Source organism: Lepidochelys olivacea (assembly GCF_965140295.1).
Source record: "Lepidochelys olivacea isolate rLepOli2 genome assembly, chromosome: 28".
Lineage (NCBI taxonomy): Eukaryota > Metazoa > Chordata > Testudines > Cheloniidae > Lepidochelys > Lepidochelys olivacea.
Genome location: NC_140438.1, coordinates 3,005,362 through 3,024,551, shown reverse-complemented (window position 1 = coordinate 3,024,551; position 19,190 = coordinate 3,005,362). Strand labels below are relative to the sequence as shown.

General features: G+C 66.4%; 1 protein-coding gene across 1 annotated transcript; it reads right to left on the bottom strand.

Moving 5' to 3' along the window:
* Positions 1 to 1,579: 1,579 nt before the first annotated feature.
* On the bottom strand, positions 1,580 to 18,600 carry PER1 (period circadian regulator 1). Its single transcript, XM_084616362.1, has 23 exons — positions 18,422 to 18,600; positions 14,746 to 15,096; positions 13,128 to 13,226; positions 12,153 to 12,307; positions 11,840 to 11,961; positions 11,509 to 11,710; positions 10,995 to 11,046; positions 10,148 to 10,290; positions 9,948 to 10,026; positions 9,587 to 9,693; positions 8,428 to 8,581; positions 8,196 to 8,304; positions 7,971 to 8,102; positions 7,392 to 7,500; positions 7,085 to 7,241; positions 6,645 to 6,772; positions 5,966 to 6,151; positions 4,862 to 5,053; positions 4,256 to 4,776; positions 3,663 to 3,834; positions 2,816 to 3,020; positions 2,169 to 2,319; positions 1,580 to 2,076 (listed from the first exon to the last, which is right to left on the bottom strand). The coding sequence occupies exons 1-23, from the start codon at positions 18,511 to 18,513 to the stop codon at positions 1,876 to 1,878; spliced, it is 3,819 nt and encodes a 1,272-aa protein (XP_084472488.1). The 5' UTR covers positions 18,514 to 18,600; the 3' UTR covers positions 1,580 to 1,875.
* Positions 18,601 to 19,190: the final 590 nt, after the last annotated feature.

Genomic DNA, 19,190 nt, shown 5'->3' with positions numbered 1-19,190 from the left:
AGCGTTGGTCACATGGGGGGCAGCTCCCCCTTCTGCCAGCAATGGGCTCAGGCTCTCGGCAAACTCAGGCAGCGTTGGTCACAGGGGGGGCAGCTCCCCTTCTCCCAGTGATGAGTTCAAGCACTCAGCAGCCACAGGTAGCACCCCGGTGCACAGCTACCTGCTCCCCAAGCAAGAGGCTCAGGCTCTCGGCAGACACAGGCCATGGGGGTTACTCTCACTCGGCCCCCTGGGGCCATTACCAGGCATGGGTCAGGCCAGATTTCCCGGCTGAACTTTTGCCTAAAAGGCCCAACGTGATTGAAAAAAAAAAATCAAATCAAATCATGGGTGCTGGAGAACGGACCAGGGTTCCCCCGGAAATAGGGCCCAGGGTTAATTCGCCTGGCAGTGAAAACTGGCACCGTCCTTCCCGGCCGAGTCAGGCCGGCGCCAACGTCCCGCGGGTCCCGTCAGAGCTTTGCCTGCTCGGCGAGTTCTCTCTGCTCCTGCCTCCGGCTGAAACCGGCCCTTCCCCTCCTAGCGTCTCCCCGCTTTAACCGTGCGGGGGGCTCTTCGGCGACCCCTCAGCCAGGCCGCCCGGCCGCAGGACCCCAGCAGCGGTCGCACAGAGGGACCCTTTGGGCCACAGCCTGGCCTGGGGGGGACATACGTTGAGGGGGTCACCAAACCCCCGGGGAAGGATGAAAACCAGCCATGGGGTGAGCGGGGCGGAGTCGTGGGCACACCCTGGGAGGGAGACAGAGCCCGGGCCTGGGGGAAGGCCAAGGGGAGTGTGGCACAGGGGTCAGACCTTAGCACAAGCAGGCAAGCCCCAGCTAGGGGAACCCCGGGGCAGGCCGCCAGGCACGGGCAGCTGGAGCAGACGGTTCCCACCGTGGCACAAGGAACGTGGCCTGAGGAGGGGAGTGGGGTCTAGTGGTTAGAACAGGGGGGTGAGGGGGCTGGGAGCCAGGACTCCTGGGTTCTCTCCCTGGCTCTGGGAGGGGACTGGGGTCTAGTGAGCTAGAGGGGTGAGGGGGCTGGGAGCCAAGACACCTGGGTTCACTGCCTGGCTGTTGGAGGGAAGTGGGGTCTAGTAGGTTAGAGGGGTGAGGGGGCTGGGAGCCAGGACTCCTGGGTTCTGTCCCTGGCTCTGGGAAGGGAGTGGGGACTGGTGGATTAGAGCAGGGCGGGCTGGGAGCCAGGACTCCTGGGTTCTCTCCCCGGCTCTGGGAGGGAAGTGGGGGCTGGTGGATTAGAGCAGGGCGGGCTGAGAGCCAGGACTTCTGGGTTCTCTCCCCGGCTCTGGGAGGGAAGTGGGGGCTGGTGGATTAGAGCAGGGCGGGCTGAGAGCCAGGACTCCTGGGTTCTCTCCCCGGCTCTGGGAGGGAAGTGGGGGCTGGTGGATTAGAGCAGGGCAGGCTGGGAGCCAGGACTCCTGGGTTCTCTCCCCAGCTCTGGGAGGGAAGTGGGGGCTGGTGGTTAGAGCACAGACTGCAACCAGGTGGGCAATGGGGCTGGGGAGGCGCGTCAGGGGCTGCGGGCGGCGCGGGGGACACGCCGCTCCCTGGGAACGGCCCACAAAGGAGGCCGCGGATCTCGCTGGGACGTTGCCGCCCGCTGGGGACAGCCGCGGCCGTAGTTTATTGTCCCGCCTTTTCGTACAAAAACACACCTTCCAAAAATAAATACTCCGCCCTGCGCAGGGCCGGTCCCGGCCTCCCGGGGGCGCCCGCGGGCAGGGTAGGGGCCGGAGCAGGGCCTGGCTCGGCTGGGCCTGGCTGAGTCCCGGGGCCGAGGCCGGGCCAGCACGTCTGGTCCATCCTGCGCGGTGGCCGGCTCCGAGGGGCAGCCGGCGGTGGCTGGGAGCGTGGGGCGAGGCGGGCTCGGGGCTCAGCCAGCGTTTTCAGTGCCCGCCTGGGGCTGGGCTGGCTGCCCGGCCTCCTCCTCCTCCATGGCCGTGTCCGGGCAGGGGGGGGCGCTGCTGCCCTCCTCCATGGGCTCCAGCGTGGCGCTCAGCTCCATGGCGTGCGACTCCGTGTCGAAGAGGGGGGCCAGGCGGGGGGCTGGGTGACTGCCACAGTCCAGGCAGGCCTGGGGGGGGAAGAGCAGGAGAAGCAGGTCAGTGCGCCCAGGGCACCCCCTACCTGGCGGCCAGGGAGCTGGGTGGGTCCGGGCCCCCTCACCGTGACGTTGATGGCCTTCGGCAGCAGCCCCTTCTTCACCCAAGGGTGCACCGCGGCCAGCTCCTTCTTCTGCTCCTCGGTGAAGCGCGGCTGGTGCTTCTGCATCTCCCGCAGCTTCTCCCGGTCGGCCTGGAGCACGGCGGCCGTGGGGCTGCGGGGCACAGAGCAGCGTCAAGGGGGGTGACCCGGCCCTGCCTCCCCTCTCAGCGCTGCCCCCTGCCTGCCAGGCTCCCACATGCCCCCGCCAGCTCCCCCCTTCACTCTGGCCCCGATCGCCAGCCTGGCCTCTGCCCCCCAGATCTGCTCCCCCCCGCCTCAATCCCCAGCCCTGCCTCTGACCCCAGATCTGCTCCCCCCAATCCCCAGCCCCGCCTCCGCCCCCCAGATCTGCGCCCCCATCACCTCCGCCCCTCTCCCCGATCTCCAGCCCCACCGCTGTCCCCCAGACGTGCTCCCCAATCACTTCACCCTCACCCCGATGGCCAGCCCGGCCTCTGCCCCGCATATCCCTGCCGCCTCCCCCGATCTCCGTACCCCCTTGTTTGCTCCCTGGAGGGGCAGGTGCCCCAGGGCAGCTGCTCGATCCTCTCCCGCCCCCGCCCTGCCCTCCCGGCTGCGGGCTCAGGCCAGGGGTCCCTGGCACTCACCGGGCAGGCAGCTGGTAGGTCATCATCACCTTCTCGTCCGTGTTGGCCATGAGCAGCCAAAGGGGGTCCTGCAGCACGTACTTGACGAACTGCTCGCCAGCCCCGCCCACGCCCCCGCCCACGCCCGGCGGCTGCCCCGCCCGCTCCGGCTCCGACGAGTCGATGCTGCCGAAGTACTTGCTGGTGTGGCTGCTCTTACTGCTGGCTGCACGGGGCCGGGGAGGGGGGAAACAGAGGGGAGGCAGGAGAGGAGGGCAAATCAGCACCAGAGCCAGGGAGAGAACCCAGGAGTCCTGGCTCCCAGCCCCCCCTGCTCTAACCCACCAGCCCCCACTCCCCTCCCAGAGCCAGGGAGAGAACCCAGGAGTCCTGGCCTCCCCTGCTCTAACCACTGGACCCCACTCTCCTCCCAGAGCCAGACAGAGAACGCAGGGGTCCTGGCTCCCAGCCCCCCTGCTCTAACCCACCAGCCCCCACTCCCCTCCCAGAGCCGGGGAGAGAACCCAGGAGTCCTGGCTCCCAGCCCGCCCTGCTCTAACCGCCAGCCCCCACTCCCCTCCCAGAGCTAGGGAGAACCCAGGAGTCCTGGCCTCCCCTGCTCTAACCACTGGCCCCCACTCTCCTCCCAGAGCCAGGCAGAGAACCCAGGGGTCCTGGCTCCCAACCCCCCCTGCTTTAACCCACCAGCCCACACTCGCCACCCAGAGCCGGGGAGAACCCAGGAGTCCTGACTGCCCTTGCTCTAACCACTAGCACCCACTGCCCTCCAGGAGCTGGGGAGAGAACCCAGGAGTCCAGGATCCCCCACCAAAGCCTCAAGCCCATCCCCTCCCAGCCCATCGCTTACTGGTGCCGCAGGCTGAGGTACTGCCCCCCCCGGAGCCAGAGCCGGAGCCCATGGAGCCGCTGCCCGAGGCGGCCGAGCCGGTCCCGGAGCGCGAGTCCTCCTGCAGCAACAGGTCCAGCAGGTCGCTGGAGCTGGACAGGGCGTCGTTGTTGGAGGAGTCCTGAGCTTCCACCTGCCGGGACAAGGGGCGGGGGGTGGGGGGAAGAGAGGAGATCAGGACTGACCTGGGGGGCTGCACACACACCTCCCCAAAACACAGGGCTGGTAAGTGCCAGAGCCGGGGAGAGAACCCAGGAGTCCTGGCTCCCAGCCCCCCCGGCTCTGACCTCCAGCCCCCACTCCCCTCCCAGAGCTGTGGAGAGAACCCAGGAGTCCTGGCTCCCAGCCCTGCCTGCTCTAACCACTAGACCCCACTCCCCTCCCAGAGGCAGGGACAGAACCCGGGAGTCCTGGCTCCCAGCCCTGCCTGCTCTAACCACTAGACCCCACTCCCCTCCCAGAGCTGGGGAGAGACCCCAGGAGTCCTGGCTCCCAGCCCCCCCGCCGCTCTAACCACTAGACCCCAGTCCCCTTCCCAGTGGGCGGCTCCTTACCAGGCAGGTTTCCTTCTGCGGGCCGAGCTCGCCGGTCCCCGGCGGCCCGCCGGCCCCACCGCTTCCCAGCCCGGGCTGGCCACCGGGCACCTCCTGCCGCTCGGCCGCCTTGGGGGCCTCCTCCATCTGCAGCAGGTTGAGCTGGAGCGGGGAGCTGCAGCGGGAGTCGAAAGGGGGCGAGTGGGGCCGCTCAGGCGTGGTGGAGCGCGAGGCCTCAGGGGGGCCGAAGGGCTCCCCCCCGAAGGGGGCCGGGAAGTACGGCGGGGGCAGAACGTAGTTGGGCAGCATCAGGGCCACCACGGGGGCCACCAGAGGGGCGGGGAAGTGGGGGGGGGGCTCAGTGGGGGGCTGGCTGGGCGGGAAGACGGGCACCACGGTGGGGAAGGGCAGGGGGGGGGCCGCGGTGGGCCAGGGGCCGGGGGGAGGCGAGGAGCCGGTGCTGTCGGACGCCTTGTGCTGCTTGACACGCTTGGCCTTGGATTTGCCGCGCCGGCCGGCGCCCCGCCGTGGGCCGCGGTGCCCTGCCGGGAGAAGACAAGGCGGGGGGTTAGCGAAGGGGGCGGGGAGCCGGGCACGAGCCCCCCCTCGCCCCCGGATACAGCCCACCTGGCTCGGCGCCCTGCCCGGCTGGCGAGTCGAAGACGTGGAGCTGGCTCAGCTCCTGGAAGCGGGTGAGGAAAGCCAGCTCCTCCTGCTGGGTGTGGACGGACAGCACCTCCTTGGTGAGCCCCACACGGCGGTACTGCTCCCGGTCGGGGGCGGGCGCGGCCCCGGGGCCCTCCTCCAGCATCGCTGTGTCTGGGGAAGAGACCAAGGGGGGGGGGGAGGGTCAGCTGGGGGGGGCCGCCGCAGACAGGGAGAAACAGCGGCCAACAGCGAGCGAGCGGCAGAGCCGGGGATGGAACCCAGGAGTCCTGGCTCCCAGCCCCCTCTAACCATCAGCCCCCAGGACCCTCCCAGAGCCAAGGATAGAACCCAGGAGTCCTGGCTCCCAGCCCCCTCTAACCACTAGCCCCCACTCCCCTGCCAGAGCCAGGGATAGAACCCAGGAGTCCTGGCTCCAGCCCTTCCCCCTACCATGCCATCAGTACCCAGGGGAGGACCCTGTGTGGGGGCTCCCCGCAGCCGAGGGGCCGTTGCCAAGCAGCTGTGCTTTGTTTGGGGACCCCCCAGCCCCCACCCACAGCCCAGCGGGGGCTTCGCCAGCGACTCGGCCGCCATCAAGGAAGGAAACAAAGGAGGGAAAAAGAGATGTCAGCTGGAGGCAAAAAAAGAAGAAAGAAAATCCACTGGGGGAGGGCCACGAATCCAGCGGCCAGCCCGGCCCCGGCCCCCCCCAGGAGTCACCCACAGGGCTGTCCTGACGGCAGGCGTGGGGGAAGGGGGAAAAAGGCAAATTAAACCCAGCACCCCCGCCCCTGAGAGCCGTGGAAGGAAGAGGTTACGCGGGGGGGGGGGGGGAGAGGGGAGCAGAGGCTGCTGGGGAGATGACCCCCCCCGAATATTATGCTGCTACTGAGACGTGGCGGAGATGGGGGGGGCCCTGACGGCAGGGGGAGATCCGGGCGGCTCTCTGCCGCAGCCGGGGGGTGGGGGGGGGGCAGATCCAGCCAGCCGGAGTCGCCCAGCGCGGGGGGCCGGGCGGGGGGCCGACGCGGCCCCGGTCCGGGCCCCTCCCGTGCCCAATTCCGGGGCTGCCCCCTCCCGTACCCGATTCCGGGGCTTTCTTATCTCCCACGTGGACGATGGTACTGCTGAAGCTACACTGACTGGTGACGGACACCACGCTTTCGGCTTTGCTGGGCAAGGCCAGCGGGGCCAGCGGGGGTCCCACCGCCGCGGCGGGTTCCTCCTCCTCCCTCCTGGGCTGGCTCGGCTGCATTTCCTCCGCCGCATCTGTTCAAAGAGACAACGAGGGGTTAATGAGGGGAGCGGAGGGGGGGGGGCGCCACGGGCCCCGGGGAGGGTGAGAAATAAAACAAACCACCACTGAAAAAAAACCTTCCGGGGCCATTTTCCTCGGGGCGGGGGGAAAACGGGGCCACGGTGCCGAACGGTGGCCCCAAATCGTTTCGATTTCAAGGGCATTTCGGTGTCGGGAGCCGGCCAACTTTTCCACCCGCCCCGGCTTTAACGCGCCGAAGGGAGGGACGTCCGCGGCGCCGAAGGGAGGGACGTCTGCGGCGCCGGCCGAATTTCCCCTTTTCTGGCCCAGCAGGGGGAAAACCAGCTGGAGATCTCGGGCCGTTAGCAGCAGCTGCCCCCGGCCAGCACCAGGACCCCCCTCCATCGAGCCCCGTCAGCAGCAACAGGGTAATATCCAGAGGGAGAGACAGGGCAGCAGGCAGGCTGAGGAGGGTAGGGGGCAACCCGGCAGGGGGGACGATACCTTTTGCCGAGCTGGCCGGCTCCCTGCCTGCCCTCTGTTTGTCGTCGTCGGAGTTGGAGGAACCGGTGTAGGACGAAGAGCCGCATTTCCGCTTCACCCGGTTGGGGATGTTGCAGCTTTCCAGATACCTAAGAAAAAGCCACAGGGACCAGAGTTAGCGGGGCCAAGGGATCCTTATATAGCCAGCCGCCCCGCCCCAGAGGTGGCTGCATCTCGGCGCCAGGCGAGGTGTCCCTGGGTAACCAGCCGCCCCGCCCCAGAGGTGGCCGCATCTCGGCACCGGGTCCCTGGGTAACCAGCCGTCCCTCCCCAGAGGTGGCCGCATCTCGGCGCCGGGTCCCTGGGTAACCAGTCACCCCAGAGGTGGCCGCATCTTGGCGCCGGGTGACCCCCCCAGTGCGGGGACCAGCTCTGTGATGGGGTCTCCGGTCCCTCCTCACCTGATGATCCCGTCCAGGCAGTTGATTTGCTGGTAGGAGTAACTGGAGGCCTCCTTCCTGCCCGACTCCTCGGAAGCCACCACGTGGCCCGGGCCCCGCTGCACCTCACAAGGGGCCTCCCTGCCCAGCCCGCCACCATCCTGGGGTGTCCCCGGGCCTGCAACGAGAGGGGAGCCCGGTTCAGCTGGAGCGGCCTTCGATCCGCCCCCCACGTGTCTCCCAAGCGACTGGGGGTGACCAAAGAGGGGCTGGTACCCAGGATGGCAAACCCGTCTCCCCCCGGCCTCAGGAGCCCCAGGGCTCTCACCTGCGCGGGGGGGCTTGGCAACCGGCGGCTTGGCGCGGGACTCGATGAACACCTGCTGGCCCTGGTTCTTCACCATGTGCACGTCCTTGCAGAACTGCTGGAAGGTCATCTGCGGACAGGAGGTGGGGTCAGGGCAGCGGGAAGGAGGCCCTGCTCCCACTCTCCCCCATGCTCCCCCCCACTCTCACTACTAGCCCCCACTCCCCTCCTAGAGCCGGGGAGAGAACCCAGGCATCCTGGCTCCCAGCGCCCGCTGCCCTCCCAGAGCCAGGGAGAAAACCCAGGAGTCCTGGTTCCCAGCCCTCCCTGCTCTCACCACTGGCCCCCACTCCCCTCCCAGAGCCGGGGAGAGAACCCAGGCGTCCTGGCTCCCAGCCCCCGCTGCTCTAACCACCAGCCCCCACTCCCCTCCCGGAGCCGGGGAGAGAACCCAGGAGTCCTGGCTCCCAGCCCCCGCTGCTCTAACCAGCAGCCCCCACTCCCCTCCCGGAGCCAGGGAGAGAACCCAGGAGTCCTGGCTCCCAGCCCTCCAGCTCTAACCGCCAGCCCCCACTCCCGTCCCGGAGCCAGGGCTCTTACCGGCCGCTGGGCCTGCGTCTCCTCGGCGGGGAGGCCGTTGCTGTCGCTGGAGGAGGCCGCGCTCAGGAACTGCTCGTGGGACGCGTTGCTGGCCAAGCTGCAGAGCCCCACGGAGCCATTGCTGTGCACAGGCTGCGGGGGGGCGGGAGGGAGGCAGAGGGGGGGGTTAGCAGCCGGAGGGAGGCATCTCGGGGTGGGGGGGGCTAAGGAGGGAGCGCGGCCCACCTGGAGGAGCAGCCGGCGGATCTGCTCTGAGAGCTCCTGGACGTCAGGCTCCAGCGGCCGCATCTTGAGCGCCTTGGGGGCCGTGAAGACGTCTTCATTGAGGGGACCCCTGCGCGGTGCGGGAGGAGAGAAGGGTCAGGGGGAGGCGGGGCGGGCCCGGGAACCGCGAGCCGGCCGGAGATCCTCGGAGGCGGGGGGTCTCCCCCCCGGCCAGGCAGGGCCCGGGACTCACGTGCGCACTTTGTGACGCCCCATGACGAAGGAGACCTTGCGGCTCCAGGGGTTGACGAAGCTGGACCAGCTGGTGTCGATGGTGACGTACTCGCCGTTGCGGGTGCAGAAACGGAGCGGGGAGTGGTCGAAGGGCTGCCCGCCGTACTGGAGAACTGGGGGGGCAAAAGGAGGAAGAGGGATCAGTGTCTGAGACACACACACCCCACTCCCCTCCCAGAGCTGGGGAGAGCACCCGGGAGTCCTGGCTCCCAGCCCCTCCCCCCTTCCGCTCTAACCACTAGCCCCCACTCCCCTCCCAGAGCTGGGGAGAGCACCCGGGAGTCCTGGCCGCCAGCCCCCACCTGCTCTAACCACGAGCCCCCACTCCCCTCCCAGAGCTGGGGAGAGCACCCAGGAGTCCTGGCTCCCAGCCCCCCCTGCTCTAACAACTACACCCCACTCCCTTCCCAGAACTGGGGAGAGAACCCAGGAGTCCTGGCTCCCAGTCATATATAATATCAGAGTTGGAAGGGACCTCAGGAGGTCATCTAGTCCAACCCCCTGCTCAAAGCAGGATCAATCCCCAATTTTTGCCCCAGATCCCTAAATGGCCCCCTCAAGGATTGAACTCACAACCCTAGGTTTAGCAGGCCAATGCTCAAACCACTGAGCTATCCCTCCCCCCTTAAGTCCCTTCTGCCCGTGGCCTCTCCAATGCAAAGAACTCACTAAGCAAGACAGGGCCAGAGGATGCCAGTTGGTGAAAACCCCCCAAGGCCAGGCTGATCTGGGGCGGGGACAGGGGATTCCTTCCTGACCCCAAACTGGCAATTCGTTGGACCCCGAGCAGGTGAGCTAGCCCCATCACCCAGACAGCTTGGGAGCGGTTTTATGTGCCAGCAAAGGTCACCAGCCCACCTGGGAGCTGAGCTCGGACATTTCAAAGGAAGGTGGAAAAAAAAATCCCAGAACAGATTTTGCCAGTTGCCCGCGGGGAGGAATCTCCCTTCCTGACCCCGGCAGGCTCCAGGCTGAAGCCCTGAAGCATGAGAATGGATTAGCATCAGCATCCGAACGGGGAGCTGCAAATGACGCTCACCCTTTGGTTCTTCCCCCCAGGCACCCTTGGGATCCCCCCTTTCCCACTCAGACACCCCCAGGGTCCCCCCCCCACTCACTTTTTTTGTGGATGGCCAGCATGAGCGGCCTGTCCTCCGGGTGCAGGTAGAAGAGGACGGGCGTGCCAATCAGGTCCTGGGGGAGGTAACCCAGCAAGGGGGCAGCCCTGGGAAATCAGACGGGCACCGTGAGCTGGCGTTCCGGGGCGGGCCCCACCACCCACCAAGGTCCCAGCCTCGACAGGACCCGCAGCCCAGCTACAGAGAAGGTTGACCCAAAGCGACAGGCGGTTAGGGGGCGGCGCTGGCCCGCAGGGGACCCTTCAAGCTTCGCGGTGGTGCTGGATCCGGTGCTGGGGGGCAGCCCGGATACACAGAAAGGGTCTCCCCCGCCCATCCCGGGCTCGGCCAACTTGCTCACCTCTCGTCCACGTCCTGGAACAAGCAGCTGGGGGTGTGCCTGGTGGTGAAGATCCGCTTATCGGTCGGGATCCGGGGAGCTGGGGCGGGGAAGAGACGCAGGCTGGGGTTAGGACACAGGCTGGGGGGCACAGGAAGGGGCCGAGGGGCTCTCCCTTGGCCTGTCCGCCCCCCAAGCCCTGTTCCCCCGACCCAGCTCACCTTCGTATCCCGAGTGGATGAGCTCGGCGACGAGCAGGCAGCAGGGCTGGCCCTCGGCGCTGTCCGAGGGGCGCACCTTGGCCAGGTAGGGGGTGAGCCGGAAGGGGGAGTAAGACAGCTCCCGCCCACGGGCACGGCCTCCGCTGAGAAACAAACGCCTGCAATAAGACCAGAGGCCAGAGGAGACCGGGACCAACCAGCAACGACAACCGCAGGACCCCTCTGCCCCAGCCCCCCGGCACTGGGGGGCCACCCGTCCCAGTCCCAGATCCCCTCCTCCCGGGCACGGCTGGGAACATGGCATGTGGGGTCCCCTTCCCCACCCCAGATCCCACCCTCCCGGAAGCGGCTGGGAACATGGGGTCCCCGCCCCAGATCCCCTAGGCACTGCTGGGAACACGGGGTGTGGGGTTCCCTTCCCTCCAGATCCCCCAGCTTCCAGGGAGCTGCTGTGAGCACGGGGTGCCCTGCCCCTCCCGGTGGCACTGCCCATGCTGAAGGGAGCGAGTGGGAAGGGGGCGCAGACAGGATCAGCTCGGCTTCCCCAAACAGAGGGGAGCTTGGGGCGGGAGCAAGCCTGGGCCCAAGCAGACCGATCCGGGGCCGGCTGAGATATTCCTCCCCGTTCACCAACTTGAGGAGCTCCCGTCTCGCAGCCTGGAAAGGCTGGGATGTGGGGCACAAGGCCACAGGGGGCCTGGTGCAGCAGAGGGCGAAGGGGAGCTGGCTGGGGTCTGCCGCGTGGGATCTGAACGCCGGGCACGACCCAGCACCCAGGGGCCCCCCCAGCGCTGCACCCCCTCACCCCGTCCGAGGTGACACCCAGCCTGCTGCAGCTGAAACTCACCTGATCCGGCAGAAGACTGATTTCTCTTGGGTGTAGCCCACGGCGGCCGCAGCTGGGGACAAAGACCGAAGGGCAGGGGGTGAGCGGGGGCTAGGAAGGCTCTTATGTGCCCAGAGCTGGGGGAGAGAACCCAGGAGTCCTGGCTCCCAGCCCCCTGCTCTAACCACTAAACCCCATGCCCCTTCCAGAACAGAACCCAGGAGTCCTGGCTCCCAGCCCCCTGCTCTAACCACTAGACCGCACTCCCCTCCCAGAGGTGGGAGAGAACCCAGGAGTCCTGGCCCCCTGCTCTAACCACTAGACCTCATGCCCCTTCCAGAACAGAACCCAGGAGTCCTGGCTCCCAGCCCCCTGCTCTAACCACTAAACCCCACTCCCCTCCCAGAGCCGGGAGAGAATCCAGGAGTCCTGGCTCCCAGCCCCCCTGCTTTAACCACTGGACCCCAGATGGGCATCTGAGAAGACCCTGGCCCCGGATCCCACCCCCCACGCCGCCCCGGTCCCAGGCACTCACTGGCCGAGGTGCAGGTGCTCCAGGAGGGCAGGTGGTAGGGGGCGGTGGAGGCGTAGAAGATGCTGACGTCCTGGGGGGCCAGGAACTCGGCGAAGGTGGCCCCCTTGAAGACCTCCCTCTTGCAATGCAGGACGAGGGCCGCCTGGTCCGAGATGTACAGGATCTTGCCGGTGACAAAGGAGACGGCCACGGCGAACGTGTCCTGCGGGGAGAGGGGGCAGTTGGGAGGCAGGGCGGGGCAGCGGGCGCGGGCTGGGGGGGGAGACGGACGGGGCTTGCAGGGCCGGGGAGGGGGGATCCCGGGAGCCGGGGCCCCCGCGGGGGCACTCACGGGGTTCTTGCGGGTGTACTCGGAGGTCATGCCCTCCAGCTCGGCGACGGTGTAACTGGCCACATCCAGGTGGCAGGGCTGGCTCTCGTCGAGGGTCCACTGCTGGTAGTAGTCGTGGCTGGCTGCGGGGGGGGGGAGCAGAGAGCCCGTCAGCGCTGGGAGCGTGGGCACCTCCTGCCCGCCACGGGCCGGGCACGGCTCAGCCGGCCCTGCCCGGCAGCCTCCGTTGTGCCACACCGCAGGCGGGCGGGTCCCTTTGGGATCTCGCCCCCCCCGCTCCCCCAGGCCCGCCGCGCCCCGCCGCGCCCCCTACCTTGGACCTGTTTGACGCAGGACAGCGCGTACTGCAGGGTGGCCAAGGTGCCCGACTGGCCCTTGCCGCGTTTCTCCGAGGGCAGCCGGATCTTCATCTCCTTCAGCGCCTTCATCAGCTCCTTCTGGGTCTTCACCCGCGCGGACTGCTCGCTGCTGCAGGGGGGATAGGGGGGGTGGTGAGCCACCGGCCCAAGCACCCTCCACCAGCACCGCGAGGGGCAAAGGGCGGTGCCCAACACCCCCCCGCTGGGGGGTAGCCGCACACCACCCGGCCGCAGGGAGGGGGAAGGAGTTGCCCACGGTCACGTTGTGGGACCGTGGCTGACCCAGGAAGAGAACCCAGGAGTCCCGGCTCCCAGCCCCCCACCCCCATACTAACCCACCGCCCCCCTCCCAGAGCTCGGGAGAGAACCCAGGAGTCCCGGCTCCCAGCCCCCCACCCCCATACTAACCCACCGCCCCCCTCCCAGAGCTCGGGAGAGAACCCAGGAGTCCTGGCTCCCAGCCCCCCAATCCCCCCCAGAGCTCGGGAGAGAACCCAGGAGTCCCGGCTCCCAGCCCCCACCCCCATACTAACCCACCGCCCCCCTCCCAAAGCTAGGGTGAGAACCCAGGCGTCCCGGCTCCCAGCCCCCCACCCCCATACTAACCCACCGCCCCCCTCCCAGAGCTAGGGTGAGAACCCAGGAGTCCTGGCTCCCAGCCCCCCACCCCCATACTAACCCACTGCCCCCCTCCCAGAGCTCGGGAGAGAACCCAGGAGTCCTGGCTCCCAGCCCCCCACCCCCACACTAACCCACCGCCCCCCTCCCAGAGCTAGGGTGAGAACCCAGGCGTCCTGGCTCCCAGCCCCCACCCCCCTCCCAGAGGCAGGGCGAGAACCCAGGCGTCCTGGCTCCCAGCCCCCACCCCCCTCCCAGAGGCAGGGCGAGAACCCAGGCGTCCTGGCTCCCAGCCCCCACCTCCCGCCTACCTGCAGCCGCTGGTGGAGGGGTTGTCCTGCTCGGAGCTGGTGCTCAGCAAGCTGTAGGCGATGGAGCTGGTGGGGGGCGATGGGCTCTGGGAGTTGGTGCTGCGAGGGGGCGGGAGGGGGAGGGAGAGAGACGGGGGCTGTTCAGAACCCGGAGGGGCCGCCGCTCTTTTCGGGGGGGGGGAATCAGAGCTAGCAACCCAGGCCCCCATGGGCACCCCTTCCCCCCCAAAATGCCAGGCACAAATGGGCAGAGGGGCTCCTCCCCCCATTCCCAGGCTGGGGGGGGCACAGACCACACCCATCACCTAGGTCACCCTGACCTGCCTTCTAGACACCCCACCATCCCCACTCCCTCCTCTTCCCGGGATGGATCCCCCACACTCCCGCCCTACGCCAGCGTGTCACACCACACCAGCCCTGCCTCTGCCCCCGGACGCCAGGGTCCACAAACGAGGCGAGGCGTGCCGGCAGCCGGCCCATGCCCCCGGATGCTGGGGTCCGCGAACCGGCCCGCGCCCCTCCATGCCCCCGGACGCCAGGGTCCACAAACGTGGCGAGGCGTGCCGGCAGCCGGCCCATGCCCCCGGATGCTGGGGTCCGCGAACCGGCCCGCGCCTCTCCATGCCCCCGGACGCCAGGGTCCGCGAACTGGCCCGCACCCCTCCATGCCCCCGGACGCCAGGGTCCACAAACGTGGCGAGGCGTGCCGGCAGCCGGCCCATGCCCCCGGATGCTGGGGTCCGCGAACCGGCCCGCGCCCCTCCATGCCCCCGGACGCCAGGGTCCACAAACGTGGCGAGGCGTGCCGGCAGCCGGCCCATGCCCCCGGATGCTGGGGTCCGCGAACCAGCCCGCGCCTCTCCATGCCCCCGGACGCCAGGGTCCACAAACGAGGCGAGGCGTGCCGGCAGCCGGCCCATGCCCCCGGATGCTGGGGTCCGCGAACCGGCCCGCGCCCCTCCATGCCCCCGGACGCCAGGGTCCACAAACGTGGCGAGGCGTGCCGGCAGCCGGCCCATGCCCCCGGATGCTGGGGTCCGCGAACCGGCCCGCGCCTCTCCATGCCCCCGGACGCCAGGGTCCGCGAACTGGCCCGCACCCCTCCATGCCCCCGGACGCCAGGGTCCACAAACGAGGCGAGGCGTGCCGGCAGCCGGCCCATGCCCCCGGATGCTGGGGTCCGCGAACTGGCCCGCGCCCCTCCATGCCCCCGGACGCCAGGGTCCACAAACGTGGCGAGGCGTGCCGGCAGCCGGCCCATGCCCCCGGATGCTGGGGTCCGCGAACCGGCCCGCGCCCCTCCATGCCCCCGGACGCCAGGGTCCACAAACGTGGCGAGGCGTGCCAGCTGCTAGCCCATGCCCCTGGATGCTGGGGTCCACCAGCCGGCCTGAGCCCCTCCGTGCCCCCAGGGTCCACGATCCAGCCCATGCCCCTCCATGCCCCCGGACGCCAGGGTCCACAAACGTGGCGAGGCGTGCCGGCAGCTAGCCCATGCCTCTGGACGCCGGGGTCCGCCAGCCCACCTACGCCCCTCCATGCCCCCGGGGTCCACGAACCGGCCCGCGCCGCTCCGTGGTCCCGGACGCGGGGGTCCGCACCCCTCCCCACGCCCTACCTCTTGCTGCTCTCGGTGGTCTCCAGCAGGGCCGAGTCCTTGCCGTTCCCGCTGCTGCTGCAGTCGCTCCGCAGGGAGTCCCGGCCGTGCGACTCGTTGCCGCTGGACCCGTTGCTGTTGGCGTCCATGTCGTCGGTGGCCCGGCCCTGGGGCTCGGCCCCTCGCTGGGCCCGGGTCCGCCGGGGGGCTCCAGAGTTGGCCCCAATCACACTTGCCCCCTCGAAGGGCGTCTGGCCCGGCTCGCAGCTGGCACTCATGATCGGGGAGGACCCGGGGACATCACCCGGCCCGCGGGGAGGAGCAGGGGTCGGGGCAGGAGACGGATCCGGTCGGAGAAGTCGTAGGCTGTACCTGTGAGAGCAGAGGGGGGCAGGTGGTTAGAGGCACTGGGCCCCCCACCGACTCATAGATCCAGCCAACACCAAGAGGCTGCGGGGGGACCCCCCCCACCCCGGGGCACTTCCCCGCACCGGCTCCTGGGGGATGGATCGACTTTGACACAGACCCTTCCTCCGCCACCCTGCTGGCTCTTAACCCTAAATTCACCCCCCATTTCCTGAGCCCAGCCAGCCCTGGCAAACATCCCCTGCACCCGAGGCGTGGTGGATGAAAGGAACTCTCCATCAGACCCCATGGCACACGGATAGGCAGGGTTATTACTCACCAAAAATACACTGCTAAGGGACAAACGCTGCCCAGAGCCCGGGAGAGAACCCAGGAGTCCTGCCTCCCAGCCCCACTGCTCTAACCCACCAGCCCCCACTCCCCTCCCACAGCCAGGGAGAGAACCCAGGAGTCCTAGCTCCCAGTCCTCCCTGCTCTAACCCACCAGCCCCCACTCCCCTCCCACAGCCAGGGAGAGAACCCAGGAGTTCTGCCTCCCATCTCGCCCTGCTCTCACCACTAGACCCCACTCCCCTCCCAGAGCCAGGGAGAGAACCCAGGAGTCCTAGCTCCCAGTCCTCCCTGCTCTAACCACCAGCCCCCACTCCCCTCCCAGAGCCGGGGAGAGAACCCAGGAGTCCTGGCTCCCAGCACCCCCCCCCCCGCTCTAACCACTAGACCCCACTCCCCTTCCAGAGCTGGGGAGAGAACCCAGGAGTCCTGGCTCATAGTCCACGCCTCCTCTCCCCTGCATCACTTCCGACAGCCAGGCCAGAGCCCCTGGGTGTCGTTTGGACGCACCCCAGAGATCCGGGCGCCGAGCCCCACCCCAGATGTCGGCCCCTTTCTCCCGAGCCCACGGGGCCCACGGCAGCCCAGTGAGCGCTTAGCCCAGTGAGCCGCCGTGGGTCTATTTCAGGGCCCCAAGCCGGCCTATTCTTAGCGCGGCTGTTTGCTCTCAGCCTGATTGGGGCCACGAGGCGCTTGACGCTCGGCCGGGAAGCTCTTCGCTCGCCACCTAGCTATATTTAGCCCCCGTCCGAGAGACGGGGGGAGCCGAGCCGAGCCGATCTGGGCTGGAGCCAAAGGGTTTGTACACAGAGAGTTGGCAAAGACGCCGTGGAACGACCCGGAGCCGCCCATTTCGTGGCCACGAGGGCCGCCCGGCTGCAGGGACCCCCGAGAGCCCCACGAAGACTCGCCCATTTCACATCGCCTCCTCTGCTTTAGCGACCAGGCAGGGCCCGAGCACCGCGGGCCACGTTGCCCTGGCAACAAGAGGCAGCGATGGGGGAAGTCAACCCCGGTTACCAGAGAAACTGCGAATTGGGCTCTCGGGTCCTGACAGATACATACACCAACAAATGGATTTTTTTTTTAAATGCTTCTTTGGACAGACAGACATTGGGGATGGACAGACAGATGGACAGACACCTTTACTGCTGGACACCCAGATCTTCTGGATGCGAAAAGCAAGGGACCTGATCCCACAGTTAACGGAGCCGAACCAAAGGTGTGGACCACCTCAACTCCTCACCGTGACCGGGATGAGCTGTGTGGGTGCTCAGCCGTTTTGGAAAGGGGAGCCTTTATATTTAAGGGGCGCCACCACAGCTTTGAGGAGCCTCACTTTACGAGCCCAGCTTCGGCCTAAAACTTTACACCGATTCGGTTGACCAAGTGCTTGCCTACACCCCAACTGGCACAGAAGGAGCTCAGTCCGTTTAGATGCACACCTGTAATGACTTGGGTGAAAGTCTGTATGTGGCCGCTTATTCTGGAGTAAGAACACCCTGTTCAGATTTCGTTTACACTAGCAATGGAGTGAATTCAAATCAGACCAGGGCGCTCTTACTCCAGATTAAGGACTCAGATACACACCAAAGATGTATTGCTTTAACTACCCCAGAACTGTTCTGATTTGGATATCCTTTAAGGTTGCTCCCAATTGACTGGAACTGGAATATAGTGTGTCCACACGGCGTGGTGGGTGAGTGAAATTAAGATGTTTTAAAGACAATGATAATCACACCTTGATTCAATAGCCCTGAATCAATAATAAGAGAGAAAATAACAGCTCAGAGTTGGCCCGGGGGAGGGGGAAAATAATCTACCTTTTCTAAAGACAACACTAAACCTATCACTTGCCAGGATTACACACACACACACACACAGAGAAACAGGCAACAGCTGCAAATGCATGGAGAAATGGGTACAGACACACACAGCAGGAGAAAAACACAATAGCTACACACACCACACTTATTTAGCAGGGAAAGACATTCCTAAGCAAGCAAGCCCTGACCTGGCTGCATCTGCAACCCAGGTACAACTGCTGCGAAGGGGCTGTGAGTGTCTACACCAGAACCTTGCATCCATTTAATTTAAGGGGAGAGATTTTAAACCGATTGACACTGGTGCAAAGGGCTGCGCGGACACTTTTACGGCTTTCGTTGGGCTTATCGTGGGTAGCTACTTGAAACCAACAATAAGCCAACCCCAATCCGAAACAGCCCCCACCCTGGGGTTCGCACCAGCTGGACTAAATTGGTTTAAAAACCCGATTTAAGTGGAACCAGTGGCAAAGCCTAAATACAAACCCTAAGGGGTCAGGGGGAGGGAAACAACTGGTGTCTCCCCGCAGAGAGAAAGTAAATTTCAGCTCCTGCCTGTCTGACAAGCTCAGGAAAGAAGGAATCAAAAACCACAGACCCGCTTGCACAGCTGACTAGATTTTAAACACGACTTTCGAGAGCCACCTCCAAAACACATCAAGTCACCCACGACCCCGTCCCAAGCTTCAATTCCCGCCCCCTCCCCAAGTTACAGCTCTTGCAGCCTTTTCCTTGTGTTGTCTAACACATTTGCTAAAGCGCACCCGACAAACCAGCCACCCCTCTCTCCAAAGCGGGCGCCCACCTATCCCGCACCAGCTTCCCACCCCCTGACCTGGCTGCACTGCAAAACCTCGCCCTACAAAAAAAAAAAGTTATATACACACAGCTTCCCGGGGCCAATTAGTATGCCAGTGACAAAGGCCAAGGGCAGGGAAACAGTGGGCTGGCACACCCTGCCTTGGAAAGCGGGACAGTGGGAACGACCGCTCCCTTTGCGGAGAGAACATTTTGTGCTGGCAGAACAAATCCCCGTGCGTCAGCTCCGGGGAGGAGCCCGCAGCCCTAGATCTGACGGGCTGCAGAGGGGGAGGGAAGGTGGTGAGGACCGGGGAGAGCCCGCAGCCGCCAAAGGGGGCAAATGCATAGAAATCTGGGCGGGCGAATTTCACACTCACAGTGACAGCGGTGAGTCTCTGGTGACTTTGGTGCTGCAAACCCCACCACGGCCGGCCTGTTCCTCCTGCCTGCCCAGGGCTCCAGGGTGCATCCTCCACAGCCGGGCGCCCCCGAATTGCCACCAGCGCCCGGCGGCTCTGGCAGAGACGCTGTCCCCAGTTGTGTAACACCCGGCGGCCTCGGCATTGGCCGGCCGCCGGGTGATGTCAGCGCCGTGTTACACATACCCGCACGTGGACCGTGGTGCTGTCACCCCAGGTTCCGGGGCGGCGCTCATTGGCTGAGCGGGCCGGCCAATGGGAGCCAGGCCTGCTCGCATAATCAGCCAGCGAAAGCATCAACAAACCTCGTGCCAGCTGCTGGCAGGGCATCAAAAAAAAAAAAAAATCAGATCAGGGGGAAAAACAGAGCCAAGTAGGATGTGCCAGGATTTTTGCTGTAAGGCCAGATCTGCCAGCTGTAACGAGGCAGATTTGGGGGGGTTCCCGGGCCAGGACAACTGGAGATTTCCCCAATTTCCACAAACTGCGGGGCGGGAAGACTCACAATTCAATACAAAAATCTCACCCGGATCCTTTCTAACCCTTTCACCCAAGGTCCTTAAAAACCCACCCTGGATCCATCACCCGGCCCCTACAAAAACAAAACCCCATTCCAGAGACGCCCGCTCAAACGGCTCACTCACGGTCACCGGCTGCCCCAGGCCCGTCACTTCCCGATGTTCCCCAAAGAGACGAGAACTGAGATGCAGAGATCACGGGAGGCGGA